Genomic DNA, 21,601 nt, shown 5'->3' on the forward strand with positions numbered 1-21,601 from the left:
GCGTTCTAGTAAAAATCTGGCAAACACGTGGGTAATTGTCGGGTGACAACAGTTTAAAGTTTACAGATCAAATTGACGTTAATTATTTTGTATACAACGTATGAGATACATATTAATATGATATTTACCGATATATAATTATACAATGAAAGGTCTTTTTTTTATTTAAACAGTCTTTTAAATCAAAAATATTCGGAATAACATTAATTAAAGCAACAGTTTTTACATGATATGAGTAATTTATTTGATAAATATAAAAAAACAATACATATATAAAAGTTTTATTTTTATTATTCCCAGTATTACATTTGTAAGCTGCATACGACACTACCATTATGGATTACAGGTATACCTCACCTTACGTCGGTAATTGGTTCCAGGAGAGGCGACGTAAGTCGAATTTACTTGTCACTAGGCTAAACCACAAATTACCATTTCCAGTTCTGTATTGTATTTTATTTATAAATGCATTTTTAATAATATGTAGTTAATAAGAATTTTAAGCTTACAAACAAATAAATTTTAGTTTTTAATATAGTACAGAAAAAAGTAATCTAAATTTACGAATACATGTACAGTTCATCGCAGACTCTGTGAATGTGGTTTCTCTAAGACATTATAAAATAAGATAACTTTTTAAGGTTAGATAACAAATAGTTATTAAAATTATTTTGCGATAGTAGAAAATAAACTAATTTATGTTAAATTTACTAATATCGAGTGGCGCTGACAACGACGCCAAATGGTAGAGATTGAAACTACCGTGGATAATGCCAATAATGAGCACTTAAAGACCGCTAAATAAGAGACAACACAGAAACACAGATGTTTTCGTGTTTCGTTCTCTAGGATTTATGATGATTATATTAACATTTACTGTAAATGTACATATTTTATGTGCTTTTAACGCTTTTCTAGAGATATTACGACTTCAATATTTGTGGCGGACGGATGTAAAGTCGAATAAAATGACTTAAACTTGATTTTTATTTTACCATATACTTTTTTGACAAACGACGTATAATCGAGAACGACGTAACTCGAAGTGTACCTGTATTTTTTCTAGTCCCGTCCCCTATCATTTTATACCATTGTTCATCGATTTGCATTCCGTTTGAGAGATTAACCAAATTATCTTTATTATAATCAGTTCAAACCTGTTTTTATGCGCTCTTTTTATGTGCGATTTTTATTTGTGCGATTTTTTTAATGCGAATTTTTAATTTGTGCGGTATAGTTGGCGACTAGTCTCGTGCGATTCGTCATGTCTCACGTTGACTTATTATAGCTAAATAAACTTATTATAGCATAAATGCACTTATTATAGTAATATTATTGCATGAATATGCGAAAAATGAAATAATTTACTTTTTAAGTCAACAAAACACCACCTGGACAAAAATTTGTAAAACAGACGATAGACCAGACGATGCAGTCAAGTGCTGACATCTGTTGTCAATAAATTCTATTTCGTACGGTTTTGAGTTATTTTCTATGTGAGACTTTTTTTATGCGGTCCCTGTTGACCGCATAAAAAAATTATTTTTTAATTGTGTTGCGAAAACTATTATTTACAGCCATTCGTGAAGTTTCGTGAGATTTTTTTTAATGCGTTTTTTTTAATGCGGTCCCTATCCCCCGCATAAAAACTTTATTTTTTATTATTTCAATATGTTCTTTGAATTTACGTTTATATAAATCATTTTTCGTAATAAAGTATTTTTATGTTGTTTCTGTTAATTTGACAATTACTATGATTGGTATGAATAAACCAAGGGGAATTATTGTATTTTAATCTTATAGCAGCTTCGTGTTCTTTAATTTTTAATTCTAATTGTTTCACCTATGTAATTTTTTAGGTTTTGACAATCACAACTGATTTTATAAACTACACTCGATTTTTTTAATTTATCAACATTGGTTTTGTACTTTTTATTTTCGAAAGGAATGTTGTGTGAAATTTTGTTGGTCAGGGATGGGGACAAAACTATATTATCATTTTTATATCTAGCTGTTTCTGCACGCGCCCGATCAAGAGAGACAAGGCCTTAATACGTTTCCCGTGAACTGCGACTTCCCGACGGTCACATCTCGGGCGCCTAGCCGACCGTCGTTTCGTCCCGCATCACAGCAAAGAAAGGACTCGAATTCTACATGTTAAAAAGAAACATCCATTTATTTATTTATTTATTTAATTTTTCTCAAAATATAATCATGATATAAAAGCAGAAAAAAAAGAAAAAGGCACATGTCTCCCGATTCCTCGTCCGCTACCCCGGGTAATATTGAACCCTGAGCTCGCTGGGGCCGGAGCGAGAGCAGATTTCCTCTCTCACCGCTCGAGGCGGCTCCTCTCGGGACCCGACTCTCCTCTCTGCTCTAGCCCTCCATCGGTCCCAATCTTAGCCCGGCGGCGGCGCCCCAAATACTCTCCTAACTCTCTTGGAAGGGGCTCCCCCACCGGGAGGAGGACCACCGTCTCCTGGCCGCCTGCCCGCCAGGCTTCGGCCCGACGGATTGACTTTCTAAGGTGGCCCTCAGCGACCAAAGCACGCCTCCGGGGCCCGCCTCCCGGGGTGCCGTCCAGGACACCAGTTCCTCCACCCACCGGTCTCCCTCCCCTTCTTCCACTGGGGTTGGGGAAGTCCTGAGTCCCACGGTATCTTCCTCCTCGAGGAGCGGTGGGGCGTCGCCTCCTCAGGTCTTCTGGCGCCAACCGGGCGAACGGCCACCGTCATCTCTACTGCCCCATCCCCCGAAAGGCCTTCTACCAGGGCGAGGGGCAAAGCCAGGCAGTCTCCATGCTTAAACGCACTGAGAACGCTGCCCGCCACCCACTGGGGTTCGTCCTCATAGGCCACACGCTGGGCCCATTCCCCCAGGTGCAAATGGTACCGGAAACGACGGGTATCCTCCTGGGTTCCTAAGGATCGGAGGAGGAAGTACACCATTCACAGGGTGGTTATATTGGGGGCGTCAAACGCGACAATTCCCTGAGTTTCTTGCACGCGAAATACATATGTATATTTTTACAAAAAAAAAAGGTGCTCGTTATCCCCCCTTCTCTCTTCCTTTACAACCTGGGCCAAAAACTTGTTGCGGCCCCAAATTAGCCCTGCCACCCAGGAGCACCGACGAGCCAGGCGCCAGCCCAAACAGATCATCCGCAGAGACGGAGTGTCCTCCTCCCCGACCTCGGGGTGGGCCCCGGCGGCCAAATGCCTTGGTATTGCTTCTCGGGGGCCCTCCCATCGGCAGCTCGGGTCGAGAACAGGGAAGCGGCACGTCCGAAAAGGACAATACCGCTCGTGGACTTCCCGATCCCTCTCAACGATGAACTCCCGGCACCCCTCCCGACGGTAGCGGCAAGGGTGGGCCAATGCACTCACAAGTTGCTCGAGCACAAGACATTTGCCTTCGCTTAACTGTCCCCGACACCGGGGGCACACAATGTGCCCGTTGACACAAAGGGTGATAGGAGGAGTCGCCCTCTCCCAACACACAGGGCAATTTACCATCCCGGCTAGCGTGATGGCCATCTCACACAGGTCCACCGTTCGCCCCGTCGCTTCATGGCCGTCCGGTTCTGCTTTCCTAGATGCTTCCATAACTCCTCCTTTTCCTTTCCTTAAAAAAAAAAAAAAAAAACAAAAGAGATGTTGAAATCAGTCGACCGTTCCCACACCAATCTCGCGTTCGCGTTTTCATCAGACCTCGTACTTCCGTCGAGGCGGTCCGCCCGATTTGCACGTTCTTCACCTCACTTCCGTTCTCCTATTACACGACCATTGTTTAGTGACTTTATAATCGTTTGCATGCGACGCTCAATCTTTACAAATCATTACATCCATATTACGATTCTGGCCCCATTTCCGACCTACTTCTCGTTCGGTTCACAGGGTGGTTATATTGGGGGCGTCAAACGCGACAATTCCCTGAGTTTCTTGCACGCGAAATACATATGTATATTTTTACAAAAAAAAAAAAAAAAAAAAAAAAAAACGTTACGGTCCCCTTGATGATGACCTCTTCTTACGGGAGGAGATCATCATTCACATTCGAGTGAATAGACCATGAGGAACTGAGAGCAATTGGGGATAAGTCTGGCTCTGACCTGCCATTCCAGATCCGTTAATCTCCTCTTCCGCGCTTGAATTTATACCCTATCGATCACAGCTTCTTCGTCACTCGCGGCGTTGCCCCGTCTAGTCCGACTAGTTGGCAAAACCCAGGGCTGTTCTGGCACTGGGCCCTGACTTCTCAACGCGTAACCGTGCGACGCACGCGCACTAATCGCCTGGGGGTCAGACTCTTCGGGAGTCGTTTCCCACACTTGGTCCTGGGTGATCAAGGTTAAAATAACTTCGTCCCAGGGATCCAAAGGCTCCGCTGATTGCGGTCGGCTAACCGTTGGTACTTCGATTTGGTCATTGGCGCGGGAACCCGGGTCTCTCGGCGCCGTTGCCGAGGTCTCCAAGTGTACAACCGCCGGTTTCAATCTGTTCGCATGCACACGCAGTCTCTTCCCGGTATGTACATGCTGGACCTCGAAATTGACCCCGGACCTGTTTCGGCAATGATTCTAAAAGGACCGGACCAGCGCGGAGCTAATTTGCGCTTCAAACCGGGGACAATTGCTGCCTCTTTTACAAATACTCTGTCCCCCACTGCAAACTGATACGATTTATTTCTCCGCTGATGATACCGTTGTCTCTCACACGCAGCTTTCTCCGCATGCTCTTGAGCCAAACGATGCGGTGGCTAGTCGTAATTTTAATTCACTCCGTAATTCTCATCGCTATTTTAAAGTGGTCTATTTGGCGCGGTTACCACATCGAAGGGGTAAACTGGATCTCTTTGATATAACAAAAAAAGGAACGTCGTCGGTACTAACGTGTACCGTTGTGTCGTAAACGAAAAGCGCGTACGGGATCATTTCGTCCCAGTTTCGCTGATCTTGATCGACGTAATGGGTTAATATATCGATGAGCGTTTTATTTAAACCCTCCACCATACCGTTACATTCCGGATGATACGCTGTAGTAAGAAGGCGATCTATTCTCAATAATTTGCACATTTCTTGCATTAACTTTGACGTAAAATTGGTTCCGCGATCAGTAAGTAATTTCTTTGGTACCGAGTGACGTAAAATGATCTGGGTCACGAAAGCCTTGGCGACCGTTTCTGCCGTAGCATTTGGGATAGGGACTGCCTCCGCCCACCGGGAGAAGTGGTCTATAAACTAGTGATGTAACGAATAGTATATTCGGCCTCAGCCGAATACCGAATATTCGGCTAGAAGCATGGCCGAATACCGAATATTCGGTCAAACTATTCGGCTTGATTGACGCACGTACGAAAATTGGCGCGCAAACCGCATTATGGCAAGGATCGCGCACCCTGCTCTCTATTGGCCCGCTGTCACTACGATTTTTTCTTCCAGTAGGTCTAAATTATTTAAATTAATTAATTAAATTATAATTATTAAAGTTAATATGAGATGGAGCCTAACGTCTACGAGCGATGCTCAGGCACTGCCGAGAAGTCCATCCAGCCAGACTAGCTATTTCGTCTAACGTCTCGAAAAAGTAGTATTTATGAAACCGTGCCGGTGCTTATTCTGCAACTTGAACACAAACTATATGGTGTATTTTCTCGGACACATGGCAAATTTCATCACTAAGTTTTCCTCAGTTGAAAACGTCCAGTCCCTACAGTAACCACCGGGCGGTGGTTACTGTAGGGACTGGACGTTTTCAACCACTCCGTCCTCTTGAGTGCGACTGTGCGTCCGACTCTGCGTCCATTGTCTAGCCCCACTTTCCATATTCGAAAGATTTTGAGAGTTTTGTCGGGTTCCTCACCATAAAAGTGGAATATATATATATATATTCCAATATATATATATATATATATATATTTTTTTTTTTTCTCTGGGACCTCGTAGCCCACGACTTCTGACACCACTGTGGGGATTTCGCCCTTTGTTGAAAGGGATAAGTTGACCCGACTCGCTCTTCTCGCTGCCAGTCAGGATGTCGCGAAAGGGCCTTTACCGTATGGGGGTAGTGGTTTAATGGACGCAAAGAGAGATTCTCACCGAGACCGTACTTCCCATTGCAACGCGTTTATTTTTACAAAACATGCTTACAATGATGACGGATAGCAGACTTTGATGAGGTCGGCCGTCGGGTCGGGAGGCGAAGTTTCCTATCGGTCCAAAGAAGGTTCGTCCTCAACCTTAAGGATTTCAGGTAACAAGGAGAACTGGGGTCCACACCGTCCAAGTCTCGGGTGCTCCGGGTGTTTCGCACGTATCCACGTCTCGGGTGCTCCGCACGACTTCCAATTTCTCGTCTCCTTTTTCGTTCCGTTCGTCCTAGCTGGTCTCCGATCTCTCGCTCCAACCTCGCAACAACAACAACCACAACAACCGCAGCAACCCCCCTTATCCTCGGGGTCTCCAGGTTTTTATATCAAATCCTTCCCCGAAGTTTCGGGGTTCTGGTTGGTCCGATCGAGGGTCTAGCTCCTACCTTATTTGTCCCTGATCGGTTGCCAGGGACGCAATTCGAGACGCGGGGTTGCCGAAGATCCCCGAACTCCCCCACCCGGGCCGCTCCCCGTCCGAGTCGGGTCAAGCCCTTCCCCGGACGACGGTCCCGTAAATTACGCTCTAAATGTGTTTTCTGACGGAGAAGGTGCAGCTGGTACCGTTCAGCCCCGACCACCGCCCCCCTCCGTAGGAGAGTCGGACAAATTCCGCCTTGAACTCGATGTAAAACGATGACCGAAAGTACCCCGGCGGACGATCCCTCAGTCGTTCCCACGATGTACGATCGGGGATCTGTCAATTAGGTCGGGAATGTGACAATTAAATCGTCTCGCGCACCCATTCCATGCCACCCCGGTCTTGTTTACGAAATAAGTCATCGATTTAACGACTTTAGCACGACAGCCACTTTGCCGATGGGAGGGGGTGAAATTTCGGTCTCACATTTTTTGAATATTATTTATGGCTTCATCAGCATTTTTTATGCTATTATTAGAACCCTCTATGGTTTTTAATTGTCCTTTGATATAGTTTTCTAAGTTGTAAAGTATTGAGTAACGGAAATCAACGATAGGTATGTATTTTTCTTCTTGTTTATGTGTCTTTAACCTGATTTGTAACCTTGGGGTCCTGTTGTTCTTAAATTTAAGTATATAATTTTTATCAGTTTCATTTATCTTATTATTCAGATGCATTTCTTTTATTATTTTAGTTAAATCTTTTTTTATTTTATCATATGGGTTTTTATTTAGTTTAATGTATTGGTCATTATTTATTAGTTCTACCGTTTTATTCTTTAAATTATTATTGTTTATTATTACTAGTTGTTTGGTTTTATCAGCATTGATTATTGAAAGGTTATTAGTTTCCAAAAAGGTTTTAGTTTTATTTAATAATATCCTATATTTATTAACTTTAAATTTATTTTTTTGGTGTATTTTTTTAGTGCTTTGAATGACTGTGCCTACCAAATTTGTTTTCTTTTCATTTTTAATCGGTAAATCTTTTATACTTTTGTCGATATTAGCCATTAAGTCTATTGTAATATTCTCTATAGTAGATTAAAATCCAATCCTAAGGCCAGCAATTGTTATACACATTTTGGGATTTGCATATTTGAATTATTCACAATTAAATTATCTATCCATTTTTTATTTTCATTAGGCATAGGATAGCTAAACTATCCTATGCCTAATTATGAGTCTTGTAATAATTTTTTAGGATAATTTTTGCATATTTAAAAGATGTTCACCTAACTGACAAGGGCCATTAACGCCAGTGGCCGAAATGCATTTTAGGAGATATAAGGCATTAATAGTTTCATATGTGTGATAACCCTTTCATTGTAATAATATTCTACATGTGTGCAATAAAGTATACTTGTAATATACTGTACAACAAATAAAAATTTAATACAATTATTTACAGTAGAAATTTCTACCGGTTGTAATTTATCTGTTTAGATACTAAAGCCTACCCTCTCAATTGATTGTTAGGTAGCTGTTATATAAGATTGTTGATAATCACCCGTAATGCCTACTCTAGTCACCCTAATTGTTTAATTAGTTTAGCTATTGCAAATATTTTTGTATTCTGATCAAAGACTTTTTTCGTTAACTCTACCGTCCTCACGCCTCTATCCTTCCACACTCGTCCTCTCTCCGTTTTTCTCGCTTTTTCTTTATGATTCTTGTCTACCCTTGTTTAGCAACCTTCTCCCTTTTTACAACCCTTGTTTATTACTTTTACGACTGTGTGAAAAGAGATTGGATATGGGTCGACAGACCGCAGTGGAGGAAGAGTAGGCCAATATCACTACAATGACAATTAAAATTATAGCTAAAAGCTTAAATAATAATAATAATTCAAGAGACAATCAGTGTTTCAAGATAATTCAAAAATTTAAATTAATACAACACTTAATCACTTAATATATAGGCCTATGCCTCTGTATATTTATGTATAAAGAGTGGAGAAGCTAACACAACTAGAGTAACCTAGGCAGGAAGGAGCTAAATCAGGAGAACTGTGACCGACTAAACCAGTTCTAAATTGATCAAAAATAGATATAAATAAATACATTATTTTATCCTTTGTCGATGAAATAAAGGACAATTAATTTAAAATGATCACAATTAGTAAAGTTAGCACGCTAGTAGTGTTGCCAGGTTTTTGAAAAATCGATTAATTTCATTAGTTTGATAGATTGAAAAGATTATCACTCTTGCTATTTTAATCGATTAGAATTGATTTTAAAGTCTTCGTATAATCGAATAATTATATAACTGGTTAGACAGATTTCAAAGCTTTGTTTCCGTAAATAATAAGGTCTAATACATTGTCAAGTTTACATTGCATAGAACAAATTTTATGATAAAACTATGTTTTAGAAGAATACACTTTGAATGCAAGACGTCTTTTAAATTTAACTAGGAATTCTCCCGTTAAGCATGACTGAATATATATTATGAGAAAGTAGAGATTGAAGAATTGAGAAGAGATTAAAGTCGAGCTTGATGTTGTGACGCTGTTTCTGCAGCCCTTGACAAAGCCATTTTTACTCGATGTTGCTCAAGTCGGCCAAGACCTCTAAAGGCCGTGAAGTTCGACTTGACCGAAATGTTATTAGATCTATTATTTACTTGACCAATTTTATTCTTACGCTTTTCTTTAGGCATTTTTCCCCCTACAGAATAGCGAGTCTTTTTAATTCCACGTTAAGAACACAAAGATGAGTTGTATGTACTGTAGTTAGATGAGCGATACCACTTTCTAAATAACGGGCTCGTTATATCGTTACTTCCGATTGGATAATAGAACGTCACGTAGTCACTAAAAAAAAAAAAAATTGTTATAGAAGTGACGCGATGGACTATCATTTAATGAAGTAAGTTTAAAATACGCCATTTGCCAAAATATTAAAAATGAAACTTAAGGGAAATTTCCTGGTCAAGCGTGTCACCGATCCGAAATCGATAAAACGTTTATTCTATAGCTAATATTTCTGCAAAATAAATAGCCTATACTTTCTGTCAGAACATAAAATGAATATAACCAAAATTTCATCTCGATTGGACAAAGAGTGCGTCGTGTGTGTGTGAAAGAATTCACACACACACGACGGCTTTTATATTAGTAATTGCCCAAATATAATATTGTCCTGGAAGGTTGATGCTGATGGAGTAACAGGTCCTTCAGCAATGGAATAGTAAGATTTCTTTGACTGGCTCTTAGAAAGATGTTTCCAACATTGACATTGCTCACAGTCTTGTCTTGATGACTTAATTCTTTCCAATAATGGTTATGGCTGACTCTGATATGTGTTCAGGCATAACTGAGATGGACACAAACATCATCTCATTCTGCTAGACCTGATTTATTCTTTTCACCCTGCAGGAACAAAGAAGGCTTTTTTCAGGTGTATTAAGGGTTTGGCCAGGTAATAAGGGATGGGGCCTGACATATCTGAGACAAACCACTCCTTGAAAATTGCAGTTTTTTTAACTTCCTGGATTTGATCCCAGATCCTGAGTTCTAGGCTGATGCCTTTAAACCCTTGAATACCTGGTTGATAGACTTTTAAGATGAATTGGCATAGAAACTGATGAGACTCAAGATCACTCAGTCAGGTCATAGCTCTCTTCCAGTACAATGGGTGATTGGTTAATGTGAGGTTAACCGAGGGTAGGAGATGGAAGATGAATCCTATCTTCTCTACCTCTTAACGACACAAGACCTTGAGGTCCGACCTCGTTTGTCGAAAGGATTAGGGCTCGAGCGGTTAGTTTATTTATGGACGAGGATCGTAGGATCCTGTTTACGAATCGAGGGTCGAATAATTATTAATTAATTGACACCAATCTATCAAATTCTCGCGGATAGATACGCGTTATTTTCGGAATCGTGGGATGCGGGATGATGGCAATGGAGGAAGAAACGCACAGACTTCTATAGTTAAATAAAAATACCCGTTTATTTTAGGATTGATATGAAATACATCAATTAACATATTTGGAAGTATTATTTATATTATCGAATCGAATTATTAAACCGCGTCTCGATTGACTAGAGAGAGAGAGAGTTTACAAAACATCGCGAGTAGGATAAATAATTAAATACCTTCGTGATCCTGAGATAAAGTCCGAAGGAACAAGAGCTCGCTTGGGTACAAGAGTCAAATGGACTGAAGAATATTGGGATGGACGGCTTCACTGGCGGAAGATGATAGTCCTCGGCATACACACAATCACTGGACAATTGTCGAAACTTTTCTCCAGTTGCGTCATCGTTCGTTTTCCTTTTATTTCGGGATCTCGGGTTCGAGATTTCATGATGCACGTCAAGGGTGGAAGTCCTTTTTGACCAATGGTGAATTACATGATATAATTATTTTTCAACAGTTAACTCATCTTCTACAAGGAAGTATTACCGTGGGAACGAAGGTTTATGACAAATTTTTACGAGAAAATTTGTCGGGTGTTTTTCCGTTTTTTGTTTCTGTGTTTGATTTAACCCTAACTTTCGAAAATCGGTTGGCAAATAAAATAAAAATTTTAAATCGAATCTCGTTATTCTTATATTCGGGTCGTCACAGTTAATGAACATATGTTTATATTTACTACCCAAATTGTTTGTTAACTGATTATCAATTTACCACAGATTTTTATGGGAATTTGATTAATTCATTTTGGAGACCCCAAAAAATAAATAAAAAATAATACAGTTGTGTATTCTGAAAGTTATGCACCTAGTTACAAAGATAAAAACAAACAAAAAATTATATAATTTCTTACTATGTTTATTTACTTGTAATAACAAATAAAAGCAATCTGTCCATTTTTTCATGGATGGCAGGCACATCTTTGTTTCTCAGATGCAAATTTCATTACTCTCTTTATCTGCTTGAGTCTTTTTGATTATATCTTTCTTAGCTAAGTTTGTATCTACTGTAGACCTGTTGAAGCCATATTGCCTAGCAACATCAGACATCTGCCCACATCTGTATCTTGGCTATTATCTCTTGCTTAGTTTCTATAGTGAACACAGTTCTTGACACTCCACTCTTTTTAGGCCCTTAATATTATCAGTTTATTAAGTGCTTTTCTGACTTTATTTTATAAAAAGTCAGAAAAGCACTTAATTTCTGTTCTCTGAATTTTTGTAACTAGTGCAAAAAAAGATTATGTATACAATTGTGAGTCTTGTCTCATAAACTATTCATAGAGACGGCCAGATGGCTGAGCGGTCAAGGTGGCAGCCTACCGCTCTGGGGGACCCGGGATCGAATCCGAGCGGGTCGAATAATCCCCAGGAATTTTTCGGGGGGTGGTCCGTTCAAATGTGTCGGGCCCCGTCCCTCACCACCCGGTCGCCCCATTGTGGGCCTGGCTGAACCCATAATGGGCCTTCTATAAGAGGCCCTCTTAGTGCCCACAGGGCGGAAAGAGTTAAAAAAAACAAAAACAAAAAAAACTATTCATAGATGCCATTAAAATATTTTTTTACAAATCTTAAACCCATTGTTGCTTCTTGTGTTTGTTTTGTGAGGTGTTAATTATCCAAACATAAAAATCTTTTGCAAAAGTGTTTGTTATCCAATTTGTTCACAGTCCAAACTGTTCGTTAACTGATCACCCACTGTATTTTATTGAAGACCCAGTAATGTTGTTGCATGAAATGTTGGAATAGGCAATTATCTTCTGGATTACTTTGATGCCCTGTTGATGTCTCCAATTCACAGGAATCATGATGCTGTTGATTTCCTTAGTTGCCAAAGTGTAATTGATCAGGTTCTGGCTAATGGGTAAACTTGCAACTAAATTATGAAATTGCCATTTTGGGCCCCAGAAATTTTAAGATTTTCAACCACCTCATCAGACAGAGAGAGAGAGAAGTGCATAATTTGAAACTCAAGATGTAAAATTTGCATAATCCATCCAAGGTGACAAAGGCAGTCTTCTCTTATTCTTGTTCTACTTCTACCTGCCAGTAACTGGAATGCAGAGCCGTAGATGAAAATAAGTTTGCGTTTTGTAGGCAGTCCAGAGCATTATGTATTCTTGGAAGCAGATAACCTTTTCTCATGATGGAATTTTATTTTTTTGGTAACTGACATATAATGGTAGGCAATCTCTCTGGCTGAATTCTAACAAATGAGAGAAAAGCTCCAGGTAAAACTGTAGATTGTATGACCTCCTGGGCCAATTTATTATCCACCTTCTTGCTAATAATCTGTTCAGATAGCAAGATTTGGTATTTCTGTTTAATTGGCAGGTGTCCCTACCAAACAAAATCTGCCAAAGGCAGATTTTCTTTAGCAAGGACAGGAACTGTGACAGATTTTTGGAATATGAGCCTTGTTAATTTGGGTGATGTTTGAGCTAGTATTAAGCTGAGAACATATTACAATCCCTAACATGAAAAATACATTATTTAGCAATGTTCACTCACATCAGGTGTTTGTGAGTCACCCTTTTCATTTCTCCATACTAAAGTTTATACTTCATCTGAAATTGTTCTGTGGTTCTCTTTTATCTCAACTAAGTGATGACTAATAACAGAGTTATTGTTATCATCATCCTTGCCAAAGACTTGTAATTAAAACATAATTTTTTTTAATGGTGACGATGATGATGATGCAATTTTTATAAACTTTAGTACAAAAAATGGTATTTTCAATTTAGATTGGATTTATTGAAGAGATATAATTATTATATCACATTAGAAGCAATATGGCCAATCTCAATTTTATCCATTACCAGCAAAAACCACAATGAGGTCAGTTAGCAAATTACATCAAAACTTTTTTACTTATAAAATAGAGTTGAATAAGATCTTTAAATGGAAATTGTGTAAATTCGACTAAGGAAATATTTATTTTTCATTTTGTTTGATTAAAAATAATTTTAAAAACTGTACAGTAAAATTATGGAGAAATAAACAACACAAAACACTATATTTGTTGACACTGAAAAAATTATCAATGATCCAATGCACAAATTAAAGCAACACCCCTTTTAATCCAATGATATTCTGGTAATTTGGTGGGTATTTCAACAAATAATAAAAAATTTGATGATTGGCCCATAGTTGATAATGTACCTATAAAAATTTATGTAATTTAATTTAAATATTTTCAAATATTTAAAATATACAACCATTGACAAAAAATTTCTAATCACACCTAAATTTTCAATGTCAAGCATGTTTTGAAGTTTATTATAAAAAGAAATCATTAGATAATGAAATAAATAACAAGAAATGAAAGATATTTTGCTAACAGAAACATCAATTTTTCATAATGCTATTTTTCATAATGCTATTTTGCATTTTATAAGCAGAAAAAAAATATATACAGGCATCCCTTGCTTAACACAGGATTTGATTATGTGTGAAATTAATTGTGGCAATCTCTTTATATATGCAACAAAAGTTTCAATTTACATGGCTTTACCAGCTGTCTTTACTTAATATAGATACGTATTTTGATTAATGCAATTTTGATATACATGGTAGGATCAAGGGATTAATTAACTGCGTTAATCAAGGGATACCTGTAAACAAAAAGTGAAGACTAGAAAAAGTTCCTTATCATATAGTTTACAAGTAAAAGTGATCAAGGGAGATTATGTTAATTGACAAATAATGCAAAGCTTAAAATGAATTTGCATACTCACATGAATGTCTGTACATGTGGTTTGAAGCAGATGATGATAATCATTTTTGGTTAAAAATGGTCAATGGTATTTACATATTAAAACCATACCGAAGATACAAAAATTGCCTTCTTAAATCTATCATTCACAATCACCAAGAATCAAAAAGAGAAAAAGAAAGTTTGCATTCACAGAGACAACCTTTTATTTGAGGCTATGCTTCTGCAAAAAAATGTAAAACAGCAACTTTTACAGAGGCATAGCATCAAATAAAAGGTTGTATCCATGAATAAAAACTGATTTTTAGGTTCCTGATTATTGTGAATGATTTAATTTTTGAATGATAGTTTTTGTATCTTTAATATAGTTTTAATATGATAATAATTATGTTAATAAAAATGATAATGCTATTTGTTGCAGTAGCAACCCTGTTAAACAGTTTTTATGCTTAAAATGGCATCAAAGTCGTTTTATGTCCAGCAAACAGGCCAATTTCAACTCAATTGAGAATGTTTAGCTGAAACCAAAACAATTGATAACAAGAAAAAAGCCAACCAACAAAGAAGAATTGTCATGCCATTCATGCTAGATGGATAGAAATACATCCCGACTTTTCCAAACACTCAATGCCTAACAAATCAAAGCTGTGATTCAACAAAATATCATTTTATTAATTCAATAATGAAATAAATTCATTTTTTGCTCCTATTTTTTTCTTTGTAAAATGAAGATAGCATCATGAAAAATTGATATATCTGTAGCAAAATATCTCTTTCATTTCTTGTTATTTATTTAATTGTATAGTAATTGATTTTTTGTAATAAACTTCAAAACATGTTTGACTAAAAATTCAAGAGTGATCAGAAATTTTTTGCCAGAGTTGTATTGTTACAATACTCACCAGCACGCTTTAAAATTTTGTATACAGGACATAAATATCTGTTGGTTGCAACAAAATCTTTTTTAGCTTTGGGAATGAACCATATAACTGGCATCTCTAAAATTGTTAAAATTGTAAAGTTTTATAAAATAATTTTATTAATAATAAATTTTTCTCTTTCAATATGATATTTCACACAAAAGAAATTAATACATAAAATACCAATATATAATTCTCTAGGTCTGGATTCAGTGAGAATTTCACCATTCCATCTTGCTCCTTCAAGAAATAAACCATGAATATAGCCACCATTTGAAGGATATTCTGTTATACTTGACCTCAGATTTAATATCTAAGAAAAATAAATTATGAAGAAAACTTTTTCGGTATACATAGAATTTTAAATAATTAATTTATTGATTAAATTCCTATCGATTATGGAGCAAAAAAGATTCTAAGGAATAAGTTTTGAAATAATGGTTTAAAAGTGATTCACTTGACATTAAAAAATTTCAAGTAAGTGAAGTAAAATAAGTTATATACAATTTTATACTTACTTTGAAAGTAAAGTTTACAGAATTAATCGATACAGAATATTTTCTGGAAAAATTCTGTAATAGTGCTGTAAGAAAAGTCTCAGGAAAATAAAAGCCACTTATCCAAAATATTTTTGGAATACCATCATCTATCCAGTTCTGGAAAAATTTAAGTCGTAATAACAGATCTGAAACCCAAGATGATAAATTCTTCAAAGACGGATATGCCTGTAATTAAACAAATAAAATTTCTACTGCATTTCAAATAATTTTATACAAAAAAAAAAATAAAATCTTTATTATAATTTAAAAAATCATAAATTAATGCTGATAATTTCAATTTTCAGAAAAGAATCTAAATTTTATACATTGTTCCTATTCTGAAATTTTACATTATCAATCTTGCTTATGTTGGATGACAAAATAGAAAAGTTTTGTTTTATTGTATGAAATACACTATTAGCAAGCATCAAAACAGCATTTCTTAAGTCTTTTTTTCAGATGTATATATTTACACAGTACTTTGAGATGGTGATAGATAGAACATAAATGGGAAAAAAATGAGCAATTAATTATTGTGACATTATCACAATGCTAGACAGCAATCTTTAATCATATTTTAATTTAAAAAATCATGAGACTTCCAGTCTAGACCAGAAGTTTGTATATAGTGTGATATTTACATGTAGTGTGAGTAATCTGAGAGGAAAAACACACAATATATACATATATTCTTTATTCACTTTGTGTGTTGTTAACGGGATTCTTTTTTGGATTCCAACACTCCTCGTTTTACAGTATCTATATTCTTATAGTAAATACCTGGGCAGGGTGTAAAGACTTGAACAATTGATTAAGTCTAACCTTGTGACATGAAATCTACTGAAAATATTTACAGTTGTACAAAAAAGGGAACTACAGCTAAACACTTAAAATTAATTACATACTAAACAGGAAGAGAAGAAATAGACATAGGATAGCAGGATAGATCAGGACAGTAAAGACTGGGGTACTCAAATTGGGGTATTGATGATGATTTCTGAATTCTCTTCTCAAAAATTATATATGGAAGGTTCCAGATCTCCACTAGATTCACTACAACAACTTCTGAAAGTCCTTATATCAAAATATATTGGATTAACTTTCGATACTTGCTTAGACTTATCCTTCATCTCTAGTCACTGCTGAAATGACCTAGAGCACTTCTCCACATGTCCCAGCCAAGAAAAGAGTCTTGTCCTTCTCTTTAGCCCTCAGGGCTCCTCCTTTTTTCATTGTTTTGTATGTAGGTAACCATCACCCAAAAAGGGAAAGGGTTAAAGAAGAATATTCTAGAAGACGATAGACAAAAGAACAAAGAGGAAAAAAAAAATAAAGAAAATATATTATATACAAAATATGGCGTACTGCCACAATAGTCAATCAGGCCTCCAACCTCTAAGTTTTCTATATTTGGTTTCAATTTTCATCTACCTAATTCCATTCTCCAGATTAAGGAAGGACAGAAGGATTGATAGACAGACAGACAGCAACAGTAGAAATCTGAGAGAGACTTCTGAATTTGACATTTTCATCAACTGACAGGATTTATACAAAAGTTTAAATTAAATGTTGATGTTATAATTCATTGAACCAAAACACAAGAAAAGAAATTTGAAATTTTGAATTTGAAAATGAGTTAGAATTTTAAAAAATCAAGCACAAGTTTTGTTTACTGATTTGGAAAATTATGTATCAATTTGAAATTTTGCACGCCATTGTAAATTATGAATTATGTAAATCTTACCCTAACATAGTAATATTATTACATTTAATGCTTACTTTACCAGTAACAATTGCTTCAAGAAAACAGAGTTTTAGTAAATTAAAAATTATGAAAAATTATTGCAGATCAAAAATGAATCAGTAATGTCTGACTAATTTAAGTATTTTATCAATAGAACTGAAAGCAAATTACAACAATGTAATTGATAATTTTGCTCAAAGAAAAGATTGGAAAATAAAATTGTTGTAAAAATGTGTTATTGTATTGAAATAAAAGTATGAAATATCTGTGAGGCTGAGACCTCACCCTTAGATGGGAAACTGGCTGTGAAACCAAAGCCAATAACTGGTGACTTATTTCATAAACAGGACCAAGTCTGCAAAGAAACAAGGCGTGATGCAATTTAATTGTCACATTCCCGAACCTAATTGACACATCCTTGATTGTAGATCATGAGGGAGAGCAGGAGATTGACTGCCAGGAAAATTTCAGTGATCACCTTGCACAGAGTTCAAAGCAGAGTTTGCAGATGCTCTCTCAGAGGGGGAAGCAGTTTGGACAGACAGGACCCAGCTGCATCTTCTCCAGGACAGAAAAAACACATGTAGCTGAAATTTACGGGACAGTCATGCTGGAAAGTGACCTGACCTGGAGGGTAGTGGCCTGGGCAGAGCTGTTCGGTGACACCACAGCCCAAATTGTGCCCCTGGCAACAGATCAGGGACCAATAGCGTTACAGGGGATCATCATTCAGACCAATCAAAAAGCAGGATTTCGAGTGAAAATTATATAAGAGTCCGAAATCCCAAGAACACGAGGCAGTTAGGAGTAGAAATCTCAGTCCTGCAGATCTGTACCTGAAGCATCCCTGGATTATTGAAGACACCAAACAAGTGTGACCTGAGTACGACCAAGGACGTAGGACTTTAACTTCCTGGAGAGGACTTACCACCAAACCTCCCTCAACACCATATCATCGGAGATGAACTTTCTCCTGATCTTATCACCATGTATTATCATTGAGACCAACTCTTCTTCATTTACTTTTTCAATCATCAGGAGACAGCTGTAGTGCCTCCACTTATGTAAGCATGTCTTTACTGAAATAAATACATTAAGTTCTATAAATTTGGCTTCTGTGTGAGTCTCTCTTTGTGTCCAGCAACCACTATCCCAAACATCAAACAATTTCTCACATCACCCTGACTGATCACAGGAAAGGCAAGGGTCACTAGGCCTTTCACTCAGGCAGACCATAGTCGAACAGCAGCATCCTTACACTGGTGTTGTCAGTTCCTTATATATCTGTGTGTTTTTTTAGAATGGTACAATTTTCATTCCTGGCCACAGGCACCACTATGTCTCTGCTATACAGTCACTGTATTCATGCAAGTAGTGCTTTTGTAGTTGCATAGTTGTATGGGGATGTTCTGCCACTCAAATTAACAATTCTGTATATTGACATTTTGTGGCTACATGTCATATTTATTGTAATTATTAATTTAAGTTAGTTTTAGTTTTCTTTGTTCTTCATTTATTCCTCCTCTAGAATTTTCCTTTATAATCTTTTTTCCCTTGGGTGGGATGACCAGTTCTGAGAAATGAGGTGAACAAAGGAGAAAACAAGACCCTGAGGCCAAAAAGACAACAGGCAAATTAACAAAAAGTTTTCATGTCTATAAAAAAAACTCCATATTTTCTGATTATTTTATAAAAAACAGATTAACCCCCATTATTTCAGGATTAATGAATTATTTAAAGCCATTTAATATTTATAATAGAGAAAAAAGTGAACAATGTTTTTTCTGAATCTGTAATTACTAGTGATGGGACAAACTGGCAAAAGAGGATTTAAATAGAGATATTAAAATCTGTTAGGTAATATTGAAACTTGGAGAAAATGAATGCAGATGATAATTTTAAAAACTACAGAAAACTATAGTGTTGTTAATTTTCTTTCCATAAAGTATCTTCATGTTATAATGTGTTGGCAATAGCAATTCGATTTTTGTTTTTCTATTAGTTTTCTTTCAAGTGGAGAATAAAGTTTTATTTTAAGTGCTTTCTTTCTACGTTTCTCTTTCAACATCTCATACTCATACATAAACAAAAGCCTTTGAATATTTGAAATAGGCCATTTCAAAGGACATCTTTAATCAAAAAAAAAAAAAAAAACCTATAATCTTTTGCTTCTGCAGAAATTCTTTTGTTGTTGTTAATATATTAAAGTGTTTTATTGTGTTGCTTTTGTTGTTATTATCTGTAGCTTTTGCAAATTTTTGTTTACTTACTTTTCCTTTTATTTAATTTCCTGTCATGGTAATGTTGTAATATTGTTGCTATTTGTATCAAAGAGAGAAGTTGATTGCCAATATGCTCCCTCTATTTGATTATTTTTGTTCAATTCAACATGTTTGTTTTCCATTTAATTTTAAATTTACTACAGATTTTTTTCTTTAACTAAATCTAAAATGAATGTAACTTCTAAATTATAAATTTTAAATGAATATTGTCAACTTTAAAAAATTTGAAACTATTTCATTTTGTTTTCTTTAGATAAAACATTCAGTTTTATAATCTCCGATATCTTCTATTTTTGAGAAAAACTAAAAAGCTGTATGAAAATGTACTATATTTTGCCAATACAGTTGTAAATTATAAAATTATTTAATAATCTTACCTTAGAAGACCAACTTTTTGGAACACAGTTATGATAGATACTGTTGGCTACATCTTCTATAGTTTCATTCATAAGAATTGTCCCTTGTAAAGCATTTGTAAGTTCAGTCAGAGATTTATGTATCACTGATAATAACTGATTATATCTGAAAATACAAAAATAAATCTTTTAAAAATTTTAATTTAAAATAAATTATAAACTTATTACAAGCCACTAGTGAAATAAGAATGACAAACAATCATCATCTCTTAAACAAAAAGTTTAGGTTACGATATTATTTTTTATAAAACATATTGAATTTTTTTATCCAAGAGGAAGAAGATAAAGCCATATTCTAACTACTTTTGTAAAGAAATAAAAACATTAAAACTACTCTAGACATAGTTTTAAAATCAATGTCAATGCATTTTTCCTAGCTCATCACATAAATTTGACAGTCAGAAAATTCATAATATATATATATATATATACTGTATATTTAATATAAATATATGTATGTAAGTATCATTTATATCATACATTTAGAATATTAAATTAATATTTAAAAATAAAATATAAAAAATTAATATTTTTGAGTATATTATGATTCTTCTTTACTTAAACTTATAAATGAAATATTTGCACTCATACTTATTTTGAAAGTTCTATTATCAGATTCAAAACATATCCTGAAATTATTAGACATTTTGTATAAAAATACCCAATTGCTGAATACTTCCACATAAATTTAGTCACAATACACACAGTTTCTGAGATAATGACTTTAAAATCAATATAAAAATTTTTTTGAATATTTTTCTGATTGAAATGATAACAATAAACAACTTTTCATTAAATAATTGATGGAAAGTGTTTAATGTTAATAATAAATATTTCAGTAATTACAGGTGTAACACCTGATTTAAAAGCACTTGATATAAGAATTTGATACAAGCTGTTTTCTTTTATCTACATTATATATCTTTGTATTGATAACTGCAATTTCATTAACTAAAAAATTTTATTTTACTCTATTTTATTCTTTCTGTTTATTTATTGTTTTAACTAACTTTGGTTATTTCACTATTTAATAAAAAAAAAATGTTTGATAACTTCCCTTATGACATATTCACTTTTCTCATTTCATACAAATAACCCATGATGATGTATACTCACAGAAAATTGTTAGAACACTGTAAACTTATATAACCTGCAACACTGTATACCAGTTTAATCATTAAAACATTTAGTTATATAGTCATTTAGATTTTACTCATTTAGTTATTAGCAAACATGCCAACATGCTTTGTTTCTGAGTGCATTTCCAGATATCTTAGTAAAAAAAGACAATAAAAGGCACTTTTTTAGGGTGCCAGGAAGTCATTTCGAATGCTGAAGAAAATTAATTCCATGTGAAGATAAGGAATTAAACACAAAAGCTCATACATGTGACAAGCATTTTGACGATCAATTCTTAATAAAATCATTCAGTCACACAGTTGATGGACAATTAGTGCAGCTTGCATGAGATAGATGGGCACTGGCACTGGATG

General features: G+C 35.5%; 1 protein-coding gene across 1 annotated transcript in view; it reads right to left on the bottom strand.

Moving 5' to 3' along the window:
• Positions 1-13,400: 13,400 nt before the first annotated feature.
• The window catches only part of LOC136973417 (dynein axonemal heavy chain 1-like), a 40,044-nt gene continuing 31,843 nt past the window's right edge, over positions 13,401-21,601 (bottom strand). The window contains exons 29-33 of the mRNA XM_067268137.1: positions 20,070-20,214; positions 15,646-15,852; positions 15,311-15,440; positions 15,110-15,205; positions 13,401-13,654 (exon numbers count right to left, since the gene is read on the bottom strand). Of these exons, the coding sequence (XP_067124238.1) occupies positions 13,533-13,654; positions 15,110-15,205; positions 15,311-15,440; positions 15,646-15,852; positions 20,070-20,214 (700 nt within the window). The 3' untranslated portion in view covers positions 13,401-13,532. The remainder of the gene's footprint in view (positions 13,655-15,109; positions 15,206-15,310; positions 15,441-15,645; positions 15,853-20,069; positions 20,215-21,601) is intronic.

This window comes from Centruroides vittatus, unplaced genomic scaffold (assembly GCF_030686945.1).
Source record: "Centruroides vittatus isolate TY-2023 unplaced genomic scaffold, ASM3068694v2 contig_1074, whole genome shotgun sequence".
Classification (NCBI taxonomy): Eukaryota; Metazoa; Arthropoda; class Arachnida; order Scorpiones; family Buthidae; genus Centruroides; species Centruroides vittatus.